This window comes from Saprolegnia diclina (genome assembly GCF_000281045.1).
Source record: "Saprolegnia diclina VS20 unplaced genomic scaffold supercont1.18, whole genome shotgun sequence".
NCBI lineage: Eukaryota > Oomycota > Saprolegniomycetes > Saprolegniales > Saprolegniaceae > Saprolegnia > Saprolegnia diclina.
Window position 1 is genome coordinate 488,457 of NW_008246085.1, and position 16,835 is coordinate 505,291.

Genomic DNA, 16,835 nt, shown 5'->3' on the forward strand with positions numbered 1-16,835 from the left:
ATGGCCTTGTTGGAGATTTGGCACGTGAAGGCCCACGAGCAGCTGCGGACGATGGCGCCGTACTGGCTCGAGTTTGAGAAGGAGATGATGGAGAACCTCATGCTGGAGCGGGACATCATGGTGGTCATGGCGAAAGGCCTCGCCCAGCGCACGCTGCTCACCAACTTCTTGCGCCTCCACGGTGTGCCCACGAACCTTGTGCTGTGTCTGAACGCGACCGACACGGCCGAGCTCTACGTCGAGGCGCTCACGATGCAAGGCGTCCCGCTCGACCAGCTACCAAAAGTAGGTTTTGCGTGACATCACCCTGGCGGGATCGGCATTGCGCTATGCGACTAGATCATCACCAACAAGTGCACGGTGCAGGAGCGCAAGCAGCTCTACAAGGAAGGCGGGTGCTTCTTCATTACGTCTCGCATCCTCGTGGTCGACTTGCTCAACCAATCCATCGATGTCCCGGTAGACCATTGTTGATGTGTCCCGCCGAGTGCTCATCTTCTCCTAGATGATTTCGGGGCTGCTCGTCTGTGACGCGCACCGCGTCACGGACACGTCGGTCGAGGCCTTCATTCTGCGTCTCTATCGAGAGATGAATCGGACCGGGTTCGTCAAGGCCTTCTCGGAAGACGCGTACGCCTTTGCCTCGGGCTTCCACAAGGTCGAGCAGGTGATGAAGCTCCTGTACCTTCGCAAGCTCCTCCTCTACCCGCGCTTTCACATGGCCGTGCACTCGGTGCTGGACCAACACTCGCCCGAGGTCTACGAGATTGAAGTCAGCCTCACGCCACTCATGAAGGACATACAAGCTGCGCTGCTTGTCGCGCTCGAAGCGACGCTCAACGAGCTCAAGCGCGGTTGCAAGGACCTTGACGAAACCGAGCTCACAATGAAGAACGCACTAACAAAAGCCCTTGAATTTCAGCTCAAGAAGCAGGTGCGTTCGCATGCACCGCCTACACCTCCGATCTGGACGCTAGTTGAGCGCCATTTGGCACCGGCTGCCGCACAAAACCAAGCAGCTCACGAGCGACCTCACGGTGCTGCGCCAGGTACAGAGAGTGTTATCCTTTGACGATCTCATCGAGGTTAGCTACTCGCGTACTTGACGCGCTACGACGCCATCACATTTTATAGCTTTCTCCTCGCGCAAAAGGCGCAAAGCGGGAACCAGCGCACGCCGTCACCGTGGCTCTTCACCGCCGCCGCGGACCGCCTCTTTATCGCAGCCAAGAAGCGGCTGTACACGATCAACACCAAGAAGGACGCTGTGATCGAGCTCACGCTCGAAGCCAACTCAAAATGGCAGTCGCTAAACGAGCTACTGACCGAGATCCGTGACGCACCAGCGACAAGTACCGTCACCGGCGGCGCTACGACCCTTATCCTTGTCCGGGACGAACGCACGTGCGCCCAGCTGCGCGAGTTTCTCTATTGCGGCGGCACCGACATGCTGCAGCGTCGGTTCCGGCAGTACCTCCAGCAAAAAGGCGGGAATTCCTTCTCGACCGAGCACCAGCTGCTTCTCCACGCATGCGGCATCGCGCCGGTGGCGCACAAGGCTAGCTCTAGCAAGCGCAAGGCCGTGACGGCCACGAACGAGCCGCTCCCGAGCGAAATGGCGTCGTACGGGCTCTCAATGGACGAGCTCGTCAAACTAAGGTGCCAACGTATTCACGCATCGGGCTCACGCAAGACGTAGCCAAGACGACGTGGTCAAGAAGGCCAAACCATCGGTGCCGCTGTCCGTGCTCGACCGGAAGGACCACCTCGTCATTTGCACGTACGCGCAGGCAAAGCGGTGTGCGACGCTCCTCCACGACGTGCAGCCCGAACACGTGATTCTGTACGACCCGGACGTCGCGTTCATTCGCGAGCTGGAAGTGTACCACGCGCACTACGCCGACGACCCGCTCAGCGTCTACTTTATGGTCTACGAAGAGAGCGCCGAGCAGCAAGCGTACTTGACCGAAGTTCAACGCGAAAAGGTATTAGGTCGAGAGACTATGCAGCTCATATGAAGGTTGTAGGAGGCCTTTGAGAAACTCATTCGACAAAAAGAGCACATGGTGATCCCGCTCAACGTCTTTGACATCCCGGCGCACATCAAGGCCAAGCAGGCGCCGCAGTACAGCTTGGACACGCGGACAGGTGGCCGCGCGCGCGTCCAGCTCGTGTCGCACAGCGTCATTGTCGACGTCCGCGAGTTTCGGTCGGCGCTGCCGTCGATGCTGCACAAGGAAGGCATGGTCTTGCACCCCGTGACGCTCGAGGTGGGGGACTACATACTCTCGTCGCAAATGTGCGTCGAGCGCAAGTCCATCAGCGATCTTTTTGGCTCGCTCAACAATGGCCGCCTCTTCAACCAAGCCGAAATGATGATCCGCCACTACCAGGTCGACTGGTCGGAGAGACACGGCACCTCAACACACGCTGTAGACGCCGCTCTTGCTCATCGAGTTCAACCCCGAAAAACCCTTTGCGCTCCAGGTACCTCGAGCAAGCGCCTAGGTGCTGTACGCACCTTGTTATATAATAGGAAGCCGGCGAGATCACGAGCGATATCAAGCACAACAGCATCACGTCCAAGTTGAGTCTCCTTGTCCTCCACTTTCCTCAGGTAGGCAAGGCGTCGATTCTGCGGTAGTCATGGCCGGGTAGCTTCGTTTTCTCTGGTCCAAGTCACCCCACGCGACAGTCGAGCTCTTTCGACTCGTCAAGAAAGGCCAAGACGACCCGGACGTCGAGGCCGCGATGGCCGCTGGGTCGGCGACCTCGGGCGGCTCGTCGTTCTACAACATGAATGCGGTCGATGTCCTGCGCAAGCTCCCGGGGATCACGGCGCACAACTACCGCAAGGTCGCCGCTCACTGTCGCACTCTCGCGGACCTGAGCAAGATGACGCTGGCCGACCTCGACCCACTCCTTGGGCCCTCGAACGCCAAGAAGCTCCATCGCTTCTTCCACCACAACGTCAACGGGTAGTACCTCGGGATACTCTAGCTACGGCACTGGTATTATTTGTGAATTTGCCCAGGACTACAAAACAACAAGGTCGCAAATAATAGCAAGCTCCTTTATACGAGGAACGTGGTCTTCCTGTGGGATGCTCCTACAAGTATACGTGGCGATCGAAACTACGCTCAAGCATTTTGGCGCCAACGCTGTGCTGTGCAATGTCGCGCCACGACTGCATGGATGTGAAGAAGGTGTTTTTCACGGTGGGAAACCGAATTTCAGTGAGTTTCGGTCCTGTCCTATTTTCAGGCAAAAGCCGAATTCCATTCGATTCCAGTCCTTGAATCTCGAAACTTGATGAGCGCGATGTTTCGCGGCCAGCGCGAGATGTCGACGTGGCGGATCGCCGCCGGACGCATGCAGCGCAAATGGGTTGGCATGAAGCAGGTACGCTCCGTGGGCATGACGCAGCATGGCTCAGACTCGCATGTATGGCGCAGCGAACTACGTGGCGCTTCAAGCAGCGCAAGAGCGGCGTCGTCTTCCAAGTCGACGGCAAGGACGCGCCTGGCGAGATGCATCTTCGCGTATGTATCTCTACGCTAGGCTGCGCGCGGGCTGATTGTAGCATGAGCAGGGCAAGAACGTACCGCTGGACGATCTCTCATTTTGCCACAACGTGCTCGCCAACGCGTCGCCCGAGACGCTCAATGGCATCCTCGGCGCCATCTCGCCCGAAGGCTCGGACCGCTTTTGCACGACCATGACGTGCTTCATGTTCCACAACTGCGCGCCGCGCGTCCGCTCCATGGTGCTCGACGTGCTCAGCAAGTCCCGGCTGCCCGACATCTCGTACGACGTCGCGTCTTGTTGATCACACTATACTCGTGACTAGGCTACCAAACCGCGGCGTGATCATTCGATCTATCCAACAGCAACTGCTTTCACCGCTGGTGCGGCAGAAGTCCGAGTACCAGACCGCGGCCTTCAACATCCTCAAGGGCACGCATGGCGTCGACCTCACGCTTCTGAAGGAAGATATCAATGCCGAGAACTCGCTGAATGCACTTCAAGACGGCTTTCGCGGCGGCGACCTCTACCAACTCATCTACGGCGCCAAGGATATGACGCAGGTCGTCTCGGTTATGCAGCACATCGCCGTCGAGTCGCTCAAGGTGTCGATGGCGCATTCACACAAGCCGCTCATCAAGATCATGAGCGACATCGACGACACCCTCTTTGCAGGGTACGTCTCTTGTGCGCTTTGGCGTTGACGTTGGCGCGTAGGTGGGCAGACCAGCGGTACCCGGCGCACGTGTTGTACCCTGGCGTCTCGCATCTCTACCGCTCGATCGCGCACGGTGTCGACAAGGCGCCGTCAGTGACCTTCCTCACAGCCCGGCCGCGCGGCTTCTTTAGCCTCGGACGCACGCTCACGGCCGACCACCTCGTGAGCCTCGGCATGACCAACCCCACCGTCCTCAACGGGTCCGTGCAAGGCCTTGTGAGCAACGCCAAGATTGCTGGGTATCTCTTGCTTTCTTGCGTGAAATTCTCACATTTCTACCATCGACTAGCCTCAAGCTCCAGAACTTTGAGCGCTACGCGACGCTCTTTCCCGAGTACAAGTTTGTGTTTTTTGGGGACGCGGGCCAAGGCGATGCGCTCCTCGCATCGCGGCTGCTGCATCTGTACCCGGACAAGGTCCCCGCCGTCTTCATCCACGACATTGCGCCGCAGGAGGAGACGACGGGCGACGGCGGCGCCAAGGACACCTACCGCGCGTACGTACCAAGTTCGACGACCACGTATGCGATGTGGCTTGTAGGCAAGGCGTCGTGTTCTACGAAACCTATGCGGGCGCGGGTCTGGCTGCGTATGAGAAAGGGCTTGTCTCGAGAGAAGCATTGCTCTCGCTTCTCGACGCGTGCACGACCGAGCTCGACCAAGTCCCGTTCCTCGGCGCCCACGGCCCAGACAAGCGCGCTCGCCGTTTGAGCGAACTCGACACCGACCGTCAAAAGATCCAGCAGCTCTCACGTTGTTAAATATCGAGTTTGGTGGCAAACTGCGCCGTCAGCGAGTCTTTGGGTTTTCGCCGGCGCGGCCACTTGCGGTGCGTCGCATTGGGTATTGCTGGCGCGGCGTTCTGCTGTCGCCGAGGCCGCATGTCGTCGTCGTACAAGAGCGGGTGCGGGGCGTGTCCCTTGCGCTTCCGGTCGTCGATCTGTGGAGCGTGCAAGAGCACGGGCGGTGGGTACTCCCACGCCGCGGGCGGCAGCTCATACATGCCCGTATACATGATATGGGGGCCAAAGTAGTCGGGAGACATATAATACATGGGGTGACAGCCATCGGGCATTGGGCACGAGTGGGGGTACACGGGGCCGCACGGGTAATAGGGATCGGCCCGAGGAATGTTGCGAGGGGCCGAGTAGTAGCCGGCCCACTGTGGCGGTGGCATGGAGGCCATCGGTGGTCGGTACCGAGGTCGCGCGTACTCTCGCGGTGGCTACGAGAACAATGAGTCTGTCCGTCAAGGTCGTTCCACTGTCTACCTCAAAGCTCGGTTCAAATGCGTCGCCCGTCACGAACGGGTGGGATAGCGCCTGCTCTGGCGTCCAGCGCACCGCCGGGTCCACGACCAGGAGGCCGCGAAGGAAGTGGCAAAACACATGCCGCGCCTGGACTTCCTTTCCGCACTCGTCGGACGACGCGCTGCGGGGAATCGGGTACGCGTGTATGATGTCATCGAGAACCGAGTGCTTGAAGTAGCGCTTCGAGACGTTGCGCGGCGTCTGCGTCTCGGCGGCGTACTCGTCTGGCGTCTTGAGCCGCAAGACACCGCGCTCGTCTCGGTGGTAGAATCGGCGCACGTTGCGGCCGGCGGCGAGCATGTGCCACGGCGGCTCTCCGATGGTTTCGACGATGAGTCGGAGTTGGTCGTAGTCTGAGACGCCAGGAAAGAGCGGCAATCCGAGGAAGATTTCGACACTAGCATGCGTCCTGTAGTACCCCAATGCAGGAGGAGTGTATACCTGATGCAGCCTAGCGACCACATGTCGATCGCACCATTGTAGGGCAGTCCCAAAAGCACTTCGGGCGACCGATAGAAGCGCGACTGAATGTACGAGTAGACAGTCTCGTCTTCGTAACACGCCGAGCCAAAGTCCACAAGCTTGATTTTCGGCACCTGGCGCCGCGACGTTGCGTCTGTGATGGAGAAGGTTTGCTCGGTGCTAGCACGCTGTATGTCAGTGTCCAGCGCGCAAGTATGAAGGAGCGTACCCAGAGAGTAGAATGTTTTCGGGCTTGAGATCGCAGTGAATGATGTTGGTGCGACCAAGGAGCACCAGGCTCTTGAGGATTTGGATGAGAAAGCCTCGGACGACGGTGAGCGGGAGGCCTCGAAACTAGACGGGGTTAAATGAGCTGTGCCAGAGGTCGTCTAGGTATTTCGTACGCTGTTTTGGCTAATGAGCTCGTACAAGTTGATGCTGAGCAGCTCAAAGACGAGGCAGAGGTGGTTTTGAAACATAAAGTGATCTTGCATCTGCACAATATGCTCAGAGCCATCCATCTCGGACGCGGTGCTGAGCTGTAGTACATATCAATGCGATTGCTACGTGATGGCAGTTGCGCGTACCAGCATCGAGACGTGGATCTCGACCAGCGCCTGCTTGTAGTACGACGGGTGGTTGCGAATTATCTTGATGGCCACGAGCTCCTTCGAGTCGACGTCTTGGCACCGAAACACTTGGCCAAACGTGCCTTGACCAAGAAGGTCCAGCACGACAAAGGTGCGCGGGTGGCCGCTCTTGCTCTGCACGCCCAAGAGGTCTCGCACGCGCAGCACAATGTTGTTCTCGTCGTTGTCCCAGCCATTGTTGCCCGTGACGCGGCTGTTCTTGGTGAGCACGCGGCGCTCGACCTTGAGCGGACTCTTGTACGCGAGGCCACACCGCGCGTACGTGGCTGCGAGGTGCGTCGTTAGCCGCGCGAGCGCAGACATGCGGGGCGTCGGGCTCTGCGCGGCCATCGCGCTGCGCTGCGGCCCGCGCCGTGTCTTTGGCGACGTCGACCTGCTGGCGTGGGACACCTTGTCGCATGCGACCTCCGCCGGGCCGTCTTGGGCGCGCATGGCCGCAGTGGGATAAAAATACAAGATACACCGGTTCAAGATGCCCGATGCAAACCACGGCGAGCCGTATTTTAATCGGCTCGCACGGTGTTTTTAATGCAATCTAAACCAACGCCATACTGACATCCAGTGAATTGGCTGGTGTTTTCTACCTTTATTGTATTTCGACAAAACAGTTCATCGCCGGGACAAAACCGTCGAACATTAGCCGCGTGCATTTTATTGCAGTGGCCGCGAGGCTTGCATACAATATGCAAGGTATTTACTCACAACGTCGGTTTATTATTACGGTCGGAGAACGAACCAATCGGCGACAACGTCAACCCTACGGCGCAACCGTTCGGCTCGAAGCGGCTTGAAACCGATAGCAACGGTTTCAGCCACCAGACCACCGCGTCGATCGATACGCATATGATCGCACGTGCTCTTAGCTTGCTACACTTAAAGGTTTTTGCCGTTGCAGTCTGGACGATCGCTGAAATCCGCTGTCAATTTTGTGCGATTTTGATGTCTCTGATGCATGCTCCAAGTAATATGCAGCTTGAGTTGCCCTCGCTCTTGGGCTGTCACTTGTCGTGGTTGATGGATCGACTGCTTTAGCGCGCTAACGCAAGCCAACGCCAAGCGTCTTCTGTGCAAGGGTTACATGCAGACCAAGCTCACAGTGCTGCAGCCAATTCTCAACTTCAAACGGTTACGGAGCACACGGCACACGGCAGTCAGCGGGGAAGGGCCAATCGCAATACATATATCAACGTGTTCGGAATTATCTTCGTTATTACACGAAGCCTTCGCATATAGCGCTACGCCCCAATACGTGGTAGTTGGCACAATCGCAATAGCGGACTCCATAACAACAAGGGAGTTTGGCGCGATCTAGACCACCTCACTAATTTGATAGTAGTGTATCACTTAACATGTCCAACGAAGTGTAGCCCGAATGTCAACATTTGACCCTGAAAGGAGGACGCTCGCAAACCTAACAGCTCGATTCATGCCAGCAGTCGACGATATAGACTGGTAGAAACTAGGAAGATCGGCGTCGCCTTTTCTACGAGCTGTCGGCGTCCTGCAAGAGCGTCGCTTTGCAAGCTTCCTGTATCCGTATACACCAAAATGCCAAAATATTGCTGAAGCAGATGTGTATTTTTTGGACCCCCCCACGGGACGCTCGGTTCGGGGGTGCACCCAAATATTTTCTTGTCCCCACCGTCCGCCGCAGTTGACGCTCCACGGTCGACGCATGCAGTTCCTCAAGAGCACCGTCATGGGCCTCGGCTCCGCCTTCACGATGGGCAGCGTCGGAGGCCTTCCATTCTCGCTCGAGTCCGCCGAGCCTGCCTACGATGCGGGGCTTCCGGACTTTCTCCTGCTTCGCGGCAAAGCCAAGGCCGACGGCAGTAGCGTCGCGGTCTTCAAGTCCAAGCTGCCCTCGAATGCGCTAGCGCAGAACGCTCTGCGGCGCATTAAGACGCTTCGCCACCCGAATGTCCTCGCCTACATCGTACGTCGGCGTCCTCGGTCCATGTAGGCTCATGATGATGCGGCGTAGGATGGCATTGACGTGCCCAACAACGGCCACGTGTTCATCGTCACCGAAGACGTCGTACCATTGAACGCCTACCTCGACGACATCCGCGCCGAATATGGTGCCAACAGCAACGAGGAGAAGGTCCTCCTCGCTTGGGGGCTTCGGTCGATCCTCGGCGCGCTCAAGTTTATCAACAACGACGTCAAGCTCATTCATGGCCGACTGAACCCGACCAGCATCTTTGTCACCAAGGTAGCGCTCGTGCTCCCATATACGCGCATACGTATGTGTTATGCTAGGGCGGCGAGTGGAAGCTCGGCGGCTTTGAACTCACGGGCGAGCCCAACATGAGTGCGCCGTTCGTCCAGCACGACCACACGGTGGACCCGCGCTTCGAGGCACCCGGTACGCCTCCCAATCGAGCTCTGTTCGTTCTTAGAGTCTGCGTAGAGTGCGCCCGCCGGGACTGGTCGTCTGTGGCGTCGTCGCCCACGTACGCGGTGGATATGTATGCGCTCGCGTGCCTCATCATTTATCTGCACCACCCGTCGTTCTCGTCGCCGAGCGATGCGAGTCGCGTTCCGTCCGGTCTCTCGACGGTGGTCAAGCGCAGCACGGACGCGACGGCCACGCGGCGCCTCAACCCCGAACAGGCGCTGCAGAGCGCGTACTTTGAGTCGCACTTTTTGCGGCAAATGACATTTCTCGACGAGCTCGCCATCAAGTCGCCGGACGAAAAGGTCGAGTTTTACAAAGATCTGAGTGCAAGCATCGACGCTCTGCCCAAGCACACGGCCGTCTTCAAGGTCCTTCCAGCGCTCAAGGCGATTGTCGACTTTGGCGTCGCGACGGGCGGCAAGGCCGGTGGCAACTACAAGCTCGATCCGTCCGAGAGTCATATGTTGCCGGCCATGGTCAAGATCGGAAACCAGCTCTCGGTACGTACCTCGAGCATAGCATTGCAGCATGGAACCGTTTGTGTAGCCGGACGAATTCAAAGACCAAGTGCTGCCGACGCTCATCAAGCTCTTTGGCTGCAACGACCGCGCCGTGCGCCTCCAGCTGCTGCAGATGATGGAGTCGTTCGCGGTGCACTTTGATGCCAAGCTCGTCAACAGCAACGTTATCTTTGACAATATCTGCACCGGTTTCCATGATACGTCGGCCGTCTTGCGCGAGTACACGGTCAAGAGCATGCTGCACATCGCCGACAAGCTCTCCGACTCCAACTTGAATACGAAGCTCATGAAGTTCTTTGCCAAGCTCCAGGTTACCCTTTGCAAAATATATGGTTGCTGACATGCCGAGGCAGACGGACCCGGAACCTGCCATTCGCACCAACACGACGATTTGCCTGGGCAAGATCGCGCCGCATCTCAGCGCCGCCACGCGAGCCAAAGTGCTCTTGCCCGCGTTCTGCCGCGCCCTTAAAGACCCGTTCCCGCACGCACGTCTCGCAGGCTTGCGCACACTGGTCGCTTGCGACGTACGTGCTCTCCCCCATGGCGCAAGTCTCAGTGCTCCCATTTTTGTAGGAGTACTTTACGTACCAAGACGTTGCTTGCGCCATCATCCCTGCGATCGCGCCGCTCATGCTCGACATTTCGCCCAGCGTCCGCGACGAGGTCGACTCGCGATCCTCGGCAAAGTTGCATCATTCCTGCGTAGACGCTGACGTGCATGGCTGATTACATTAAGAAGATCCAGGACGAAGCCGCCCAAATGAAGCTGCGCGAGGCCGACGAAGAGCGCGAGCGCCAGTTGCACGAAGCTGCCAACCCTGTTGTGCCCGACACGGCGCCGGTCTCGAGTACCTCGTCCGCGTCGTGGCAGCAGCCAAAACCTGCTGCCTTCAGCGCGCCGATCTCGGCAAATGACTTCAATGACGACGGTGACGACGCGTGGGGCGACGACCTCGACGATTTGACGAGCCCAACGACAACGACACCAGCGACATCTTTTACGACTACCAGTGCGTCGTGGTCGACACCCGCTCCAAGCACGTTCGCATCCTCTGCACGGCAAGCGCCTTTGGCACCAAAGCCGTTACACGTGACGCCGCCCAAGCCGTTGCAGCCTGCGGCGGCCAAGGACGATTTCTTTGGCGACTGGGGCGCGCCGTCGTCAACGGGGTCGTCCGCGTCGCGCACGAGCTCGGGGTCGCTGAGTTTGCAAAAACCGTCTGCGTCAGTTGGGTTCAGCAGTGCGAGTGCGTCGCCTATCAAGCCAGCCGAGCCCAAAAAGTCGCTCCAGGACCGCCGGTCCGAGGCGAAAGCCAAGCGAGAACCCCTCGGCGCGTTGAAGCTCCAGAACAAGCCCAAGGGCGGCGACAACTGGGACTGGGATATGTAGCCACCTTGTATGCAGCGCTCGTAGACTATCGGGTATTCCCAACGCGACCACCCGTCTTCTTCCTTCAACATGGATCCTTTCGCCTTCTCTCGCCAGAGCCTGCCACGTGGCATGAGGTCACTGCCTTCGGAAACGGCTCGATTGGCGTGGCGCGCCGCGATTGGGCCACCGAGGATTGCGGCATGAAACCGCTCAGCTCTTAGAGCTCGTGCGGGTCGTCCCGCAGGACCAGGACCATGGCGTGCATCGAAGCGAGCGCGTCGAAGCGCGCCATGCCCTCGTCTCACGCTGCCCATCCCGCTCACGAGATGATAGGCGACTTGGCGCACGCAGCATGGAGCATGAACCGGCAAGAAGGAAGCTTCCCTTCCTGAAGGTCGTTCTCGGCGCTGCGGGGCGGACGCCATCAGCTCCATCTTCCCTCGCCTTCGCCGTATCCAGTGGAAGAAAAACACGTAACGGCCCCGCGGCGGCATTACCTACCGAGCGTTGCACACGACACGGCGGGTGCAATATAATAAAATGTACCTTGCGATTTGTATCCTGTTTTGTTGCGTTGGAATATTATTATTGTCGCGATCTTGGCCCGTTTGGAGGCACGGGAAGGAAATTAATATCGCGTCATAAAATAAAATGACACCCGATGGTCGCTGCGTTCTTGAGCTTCAAGGATGTGGTGGCGAATAATAATTTTCAAATAAAATAAAGAGCGCGAAACCTGCAAAAGATAATAATCGGCCCAACAATCTTGCGGCGTTTACACGTGTGGCGTCCGTCCATACAAAGAGGCAGTGATTGTTGCACATGGCGAGGTCTCCCATTTCTGCAACGGATTTCTATTTTCGAGCGCACTTGGCAGGCAACGCGAGTTGTTGTGGCGATCCCTGATTTGCTCGAGCGGCGATGCTGGCCTCTGATTGGGTCCCTGGGCTCTCCTCGCTATGTGCGCCTCAGATCTTATTGTTTGTATGGAATGGCGCAGAAAGCAAGGGTAGGGGAGAATATAGAAATTCGAAGTCAACGGCGACGGGGACGCTCAGTTTTCTTTTTTCAGTCAGCCCGGAAGAAGCAACCATGGGCATGGCCTTTTCTCGCGTGTTTGAGCGCCTCTTCGGGAAGAAGGAGATGCGCATCCTCATGGTCGGTCTCGATGCGGCCGGCAAGACGACGATCCTCTACAAGCTCAAGCTCGGCGAGGTCGTGACCACGATCCCGACCATTGGCTTCAACGTCGAGACGGTCGAGTACAAGAACATCTCGTTCACGGTGTGGGACGTCGGTGGTCAGGACAAGATCCGCCCGCTCTGGCGCCACTACTACCAGAACACACAGGGCCTTATCTTCGTGGTCGACTCGAACGATCGCGACCGTGTCGACGCGGCCCGCGACGAGCTCCACCGTATGCTGAACGAAGACGAGCTCCGCGACTCGATCTTGCTCGTCTTTGCCAACAAGCAGGATTTGCCCAACGCGATGAGCGCCGCCGAAATGACGGACAAGCTTGGCCTCCACGGCCTTCGCCACCGCCAGTGGTTCATCCAGGCGTGCTGCGCCACGACGGGTGACGGCTTGTACGAAGGCCTCGACTGGCTCTCGGCCACGCTCCAGAAGAGAAAGTAGACGACTCCGCCACCGCAGGCCCGTAGTTTTGCATTCGGTTTATATTTTAGCTTGCCAACAACTGGGAACGATTTATTCTAATACAACGATTCTACTGTTTGCAAACAAGTCATCCGCGTCCCTCTACACGGCCAGCTCCTCTACCTCGTTTGTCGACCCGCCGCTTCATTCCTCCATCTCTTGTCGGTCAGATCCGCATGCGTCGTTTCGACCTGAGAATGATCCAAATGTCGATCCACCATGCGCAGAAGATCGCAATCTCGACATCGTGCGTGCATGCGCTACACGGAAACACCGTAGCCTGCATTGTGGCAATGCCAACGTCTGCTCTTGCCCGGAGCTTCAAGATAGTCGATGATGCAAAAGATTGTGTGTGATAATGGGCGGCCCTCTACAGTGTCCCCATAGCATCGTACGACCACGGCGCGCTTTACGGGCCTTCGCCGAGCATGAGGTTGACGCGCTTCATGATGTAGTCCTTGGACGGATCGTACGGCAGGTCCTTGCTCGGGATCTCGAGCACCGTGGGGATCGTCTGCTCGTACGCGTTCAGGAGATGGCGGATTTCTTCGGCAACCTAGCCACGTTATGAGCCACCGTCTTTCGCCCATCCGGTCACCCACATGCTGGTTGATAAGAATAATGGCAATGTCATCGCGGCTCGAGAGGCGCTTGAAGGCGTCTTCGATGACCGAGATCGGCGTTGCTACAATGGGCATGAGCTGCCTATCGATACGACGCGCGCAACGCACTGGGCTTGACGACGAGGAAGTTGGTGCCTTCGGCTGTGCGGTGGCCGACGCCCGCGAGGATGAAGCCCGTGACCGTATCTTCGTCGCCGATGACACCGACAAGCTTCGTAGCGCTCTCCAAGCTCATGCTGCTGCTTCCTTCCTCGTTCGGGTCTTGAAGAAATGACCACAAGTCAATTGGCGAAAATCACGACTCGTTTTATTCATCTCCAAAACTATTTTAAAGCAAAATCATACAAATACCATGTTTAAATAAAATAAAAAGGAGCTCATGGCAGTGGGAAACCAAATATTATTATGCAGATACCGCCAAAAACGGTTTAAATTAAAACCCGGAGCCAAAACCCGGACGCAAGTGGAGCCATGGAGACCCGGCGCAAGAGCTTCGAACCGACCTCGATCGCGCAGTACTACGAGAGCGTATCCGACTGCCTCAGCTTCAACGCAGCCGCCGAGCGCCAGCGGTACGAAGCGTCGGCAGCGCCACCGGACTCATGCTGGGCTTGTGTAGGAACTATGACCGCAAGCGCCGGGCGCTGGTCCAGACCATCGGCTACGAAGCCGTGCTGAACCGAGCAAAGCGCACGCAGCTCTCGTACACGTCGTATGCTTCGCCCAGCACGTCAAGCGCAACGCAGCCGTCCTCGGTAGCTCCAGCCACCTTGGTCGTCGATCTAGTGTGACCGCACGATGCGTAGATGAGCACATTGAAGCCAGCGCCGTCGCCAGGCATCAAGATGCCGCAGACATACAACATGGACCCCAAGCAGCTCGCTGCCAAGTACAAGCCAAATGTGCCCGCGACGCTCAAGCCGATGCTGCCATCGGAGACCACCACCGACGCGAAGCTGCCCTTTGCGATCGGGACGGAAGTTGTCATCAAAGTCGTACTCAATACTTGACCATCGTGGCCCGCTGCAGCCTCAAGCATACACCATGTAGGCCGTCGACAAGCTCGCTGCATATGGCCTCTCGCAGCTCACGGGCAAGAAGGGCAAGATCATCTCGGCGCCGACGGCAAAAGGCCAGTTCTTGTACGGTGTTATGTTTGACAACAACACGCTACAGCATGTGCCCGTGGAGGCGCTCGCGCTCGCCTCGCAGGCAGGCCAGATGCAACTGCCGGCCGCGAGCCAGCTCAAAATTGAGCACTCGTTCCACATGCACCGGTTGATGCAGGACCAGTTCAAGGAGATCCAGGCGCTCCAGAAACAGCACGCCGAGTACCGGCAGGCCAACAACACGGCTGCCATGGCCGAAGTCCAAAAGTCGCTTTCCGTGCTTCGGAACCTCCACCTCTCGCAGATTCGGTCGCTCAAGACCAAGCAAGAGGACGAGTTGCGCCAAAAGGAAATTGCATAAATTTACGTTGGACAAGAATTGGTCAAGAACAATTGTGCAATAAGAAAATGTAATGCAATAAGATGTCATGCAAGGGATCGATTATACACAGCGGTTTACATATAGTGGAAGACAGGGTGGACTACAGCATGAGGCGAATAATGCTCAAGAGCGCGCTTTAAGAAGCGTTGGCGTAGCACGAGTTGACGAGGGTCTCGGCGCGCGGCAAGAAGCGCTGCGGCACGCGGTCCTTGCCGTTGGCAACCGTTTCGGTGGCCTGCGAGACGCACGCGATGAGCGCGGTCTCCTTGGCGATGAGCGCGACCTCTTGCTGGTGCAGCGATGCAATCTGCGCGTCGAGTGACGCGTACTCTGTCACATACGATGCGTTGAGGAGCGAGCGGAAGTCGGGCTTGGGCAGCACGAGGAGATTGGACGGCGTGTTGGCCTTGGCATTCGTCATGCACTGCGTGACATTCTGCAGGAGACCGTTGTACGGCGACGGGCCGACGGTCGACCACGCGTCGTCGTAACAGCTCTGCAGTAGAAGGTAGTGGTCTTCGATCGCGAGCGACTGGAGCGCGCTCGTGTTGAGGGCGAGCGCAACATCGCTGGCTTTGTTTGACTCGAAGATGGCGTGTGCGTTCGCGAGCGTGACGTCCGCACCGAGTTGCGCCTCGGTTGGGGCCCCCGAGGTGTCCGTGTCGATCAATGGCTTTGTGCACGTCGTGTTGGTGTACGTCTCAAAGCCCAAATACTCTGCCGGGTTGAGGACGTGCGTCGTCGCGTTGGCAAAGATCGCGAACGCGCTGCTCGCGCACTGAAGAATCGCGTCAAAGGTGGCGCGGATGGCGAAGAACTTGGCCGGATCGTTGTTGACGGTCGCGAGCTCCGTGTTGCGCTGATGGACGAGCCCCGTGTCGATTTCGAGCTCGCTGACGAACCCGTCGCGGTTGGTATCCGCCGGGAGCGGAAACGGGTACGGGAGCATGCACAGATCGCGGATCCACGAGACAAGCGACGGAATTTTAGTGGGCTGCACAACACCGTTGAAGCCAAAGACGTCGACACCGACGTCGATGCACTTGTCGAGCGTCGCAAAGTACTCGACGAGGTACGTGAGCACGATGGCGCGCGCGTCCGGCGAGTTGAACCAGATCGTCGTGACGTTTGCCTCCAACGCTCCTTGGACTTGGGCCACAGTCGTCTTGGCCTGGTCCGCAGTGATCGGACTTCCAGACGAGGCTGCAATCTGGACGAGCGCCTGAGCAGCTTCGTTCTTGATCTCGTCAAGGGTCGGCTCATAGTTGGTCGGGGCCGGCGTCGGCGTTGAAACCCAGCTGGTGGTAGGCTCGGGCGTCACGGTTGTCGGCTCGGGCGTCACGGTCGTTGGCTCGGGCGTCACGGTCGTTGGCTCCGGCGTCACGGTCGTTGGCTCCGGCGTCACGGTCGTTGGCTCCGGCGTCGCGGTTGTCGGCGCCGGCGTCACCGTTGTCACAACGGGCGTAGTCGGTAGGAGACAGACGTGGCGAACAGTGTACAGCAAAACCTGAACGTCGTCGTAGCTGAGGGGCTGGTTGGCCGGGTACTTGCTCAAGGCCGAGGACGTGCAGTTGATAAAGTCTGTGGACGCTTGAAGCGTCTTGGTGACGTAGTCGATGACGTCCGAATGCGCGTAGTGCAATTGCACCGGAAGCGGCGAAGATGTCGTCGGCGTAGGTGTCACAAGAGTGCCACAGTTGACATCAACGACCTGAAAGAACGCTTGAAGTGCACTGTCGTTCGGGATGCCTGGGCTCGATCCGTAAAGCTACATCGCCCGCTAAGAGTTGCAAAAGAGTCGGTGGGACATCATACCTGGCTAAAGGCATCTCGAATGCACTTGATCTTGGCGCTAAAGCTTTCGGTGATGGAGGCCGTTGCGGCAGCAGCGCCAGTGTTGATGTCAGCGATGGCCTTTTCCTTGATCGAGTTCACATAGCCTTCGACCTCACTGAGATCGAGCAGACCGTTGCTGTCCGAGTCGATTTGTGAGAACGCACTCGAGTGCGTGGGGACTGGTGACGGCGTGGCAGTTGGTGTCATTGTGGGCACCGTTGTTGAGGCGTCTGTAGGGGCATCCGTGGGCGCGTTTGTAGGAGCG

The 16,835-nt window shown here is 58.0% G+C and overlaps 8 protein-coding genes across 9 annotated transcripts; 5 read left to right on the top strand and 3 right to left on the bottom strand.

Moving 5' to 3' along the window:
• Nucleotides 1–3,021, top strand: SDRG_06677 (hypothetical protein; the record flags this gene model as incomplete). The annotated part of the gene is made up of 10 exons (XM_008612471.1): nt 1–285; nt 340–459; nt 506–934; nt 978–1,049; nt 1,091–1,659; nt 1,700–1,985; nt 2,028–2,393; nt 2,437–2,487; nt 2,537–2,617; nt 2,659–3,021. The coding sequence occupies 10 exons, from the start codon at nt 1–3 to the stop codon at nt 2,980–2,982; spliced, it is 2,583 nt and encodes an 860-aa protein (XP_008610693.1). The 3' UTR covers nt 2,983–3,021.
• Nucleotides 3,022–3,268: 247 nt separating this feature from the next.
• Nucleotides 3,269–5,038, top strand: SDRG_06678 (hypothetical protein). Its single transcript, XM_008612472.1, has 7 exons — nt 3,269–3,402; nt 3,456–3,542; nt 3,593–3,807; nt 3,851–4,201; nt 4,243–4,482; nt 4,533–4,739; nt 4,784–5,038. The coding sequence occupies exons 1-7, from the start codon at nt 3,313–3,315 to the stop codon at nt 5,001–5,003; spliced, it is 1,410 nt and encodes a 469-aa protein (XP_008610694.1). The 5' UTR covers nt 3,269–3,312; the 3' UTR covers nt 5,004–5,038.
• On the bottom strand, nt 5,000–7,096 carry SDRG_06679 (CMGC/DYRK protein kinase; the record flags this gene model as incomplete). Its single annotated transcript, XM_008612473.1, has 6 exons — nt 5,000–5,467; nt 5,514–5,949; nt 5,994–6,194; nt 6,244–6,368; nt 6,419–6,553; nt 6,602–7,096. 6 exons carry the CDS (start codon nt 7,094–7,096, stop codon nt 5,000–5,002), a joined length of 1,860 nt encoding a protein of 619 aa, XP_008610695.1.
• Nucleotides 7,097–8,259: 1,163 nt separating this feature from the next.
• SDRG_06680 (SCY1 protein kinase) lies at nt 8,260–11,100 on the top strand. The gene is made up of 8 exons (XM_008612474.1): nt 8,260–8,600; nt 8,649–8,879; nt 8,927–9,032; nt 9,078–9,565; nt 9,612–9,896; nt 9,940–10,113; nt 10,163–10,252; nt 10,296–11,100. Exons 1-8 carry the CDS (start codon nt 8,340–8,342, stop codon nt 10,977–10,979), a joined length of 2,319 nt encoding a protein of 772 aa, XP_008610696.1. The 5' UTR covers nt 8,260–8,339; the 3' UTR covers nt 10,980–11,100.
• A 902-nt stretch (nt 11,101–12,002) lies between these two features.
• SDRG_06681 (ADP-ribosylation factor) lies at nt 12,003–12,711 on the top strand. The gene has a single exon (XM_008612475.1). The coding sequence runs from the start codon at nt 12,054–12,056 to the stop codon at nt 12,597–12,599; it is 546 nt and encodes a 181-aa protein (XP_008610697.1). The 5' UTR covers nt 12,003–12,053; the 3' UTR covers nt 12,600–12,711.
• Nucleotides 12,712–12,859: 148 nt separating this feature from the next.
• On the bottom strand, nt 12,860–13,524 carry SDRG_06682 (V-type ATPase, F subunit). Its single transcript, XM_008612476.1, has 3 exons — nt 13,352–13,524; nt 13,223–13,305; nt 12,860–13,176 (listed from the first exon to the last, which is right to left on the bottom strand). The coding sequence occupies exons 1-3, from the start codon at nt 13,476–13,478 to the stop codon at nt 13,030–13,032; spliced, it is 357 nt and encodes a 118-aa protein (XP_008610698.1). The 5' UTR covers nt 13,479–13,524; the 3' UTR covers nt 12,860–13,029.
• A 161-nt stretch (nt 13,525–13,685) lies between these two features.
• On the top strand, nt 13,686–14,793 carry SDRG_06683. 2 transcript variants are annotated; one of them, XM_008612477.1, is made up of 4 exons: nt 13,686–13,815; nt 13,863–13,998; nt 14,050–14,238; nt 14,294–14,793. In XM_008612477.1, the coding sequence occupies exons 1-4, from the start codon at nt 13,715–13,717 to the stop codon at nt 14,711–14,713; spliced, it is 846 nt and encodes a 281-aa protein (XP_008610699.1). In that variant the 5' UTR covers nt 13,686–13,714; the 3' UTR covers nt 14,714–14,793. The 2 variants fall into 2 exon arrangements, with proteins under 2 accessions (XP_008610699.1, XP_008610700.1); XM_008612478.1 differs by having other exon boundaries at nt 14,050–14,235.
• SDRG_06684 (hypothetical protein) lies at nt 14,746–16,827 on the bottom strand. The gene is made up of 2 exons (XM_008612479.1): nt 16,550–16,827; nt 14,746–16,502 (listed from the first exon to the last, which is right to left on the bottom strand). The coding sequence occupies exons 1-2, from the start codon at nt 16,775–16,777 to the stop codon at nt 14,871–14,873; spliced, it is 1,860 nt and encodes a 619-aa protein (XP_008610701.1). The 5' UTR covers nt 16,778–16,827; the 3' UTR covers nt 14,746–14,870.
• Nucleotides 16,828–16,835: the final 8 nt, after the last annotated feature.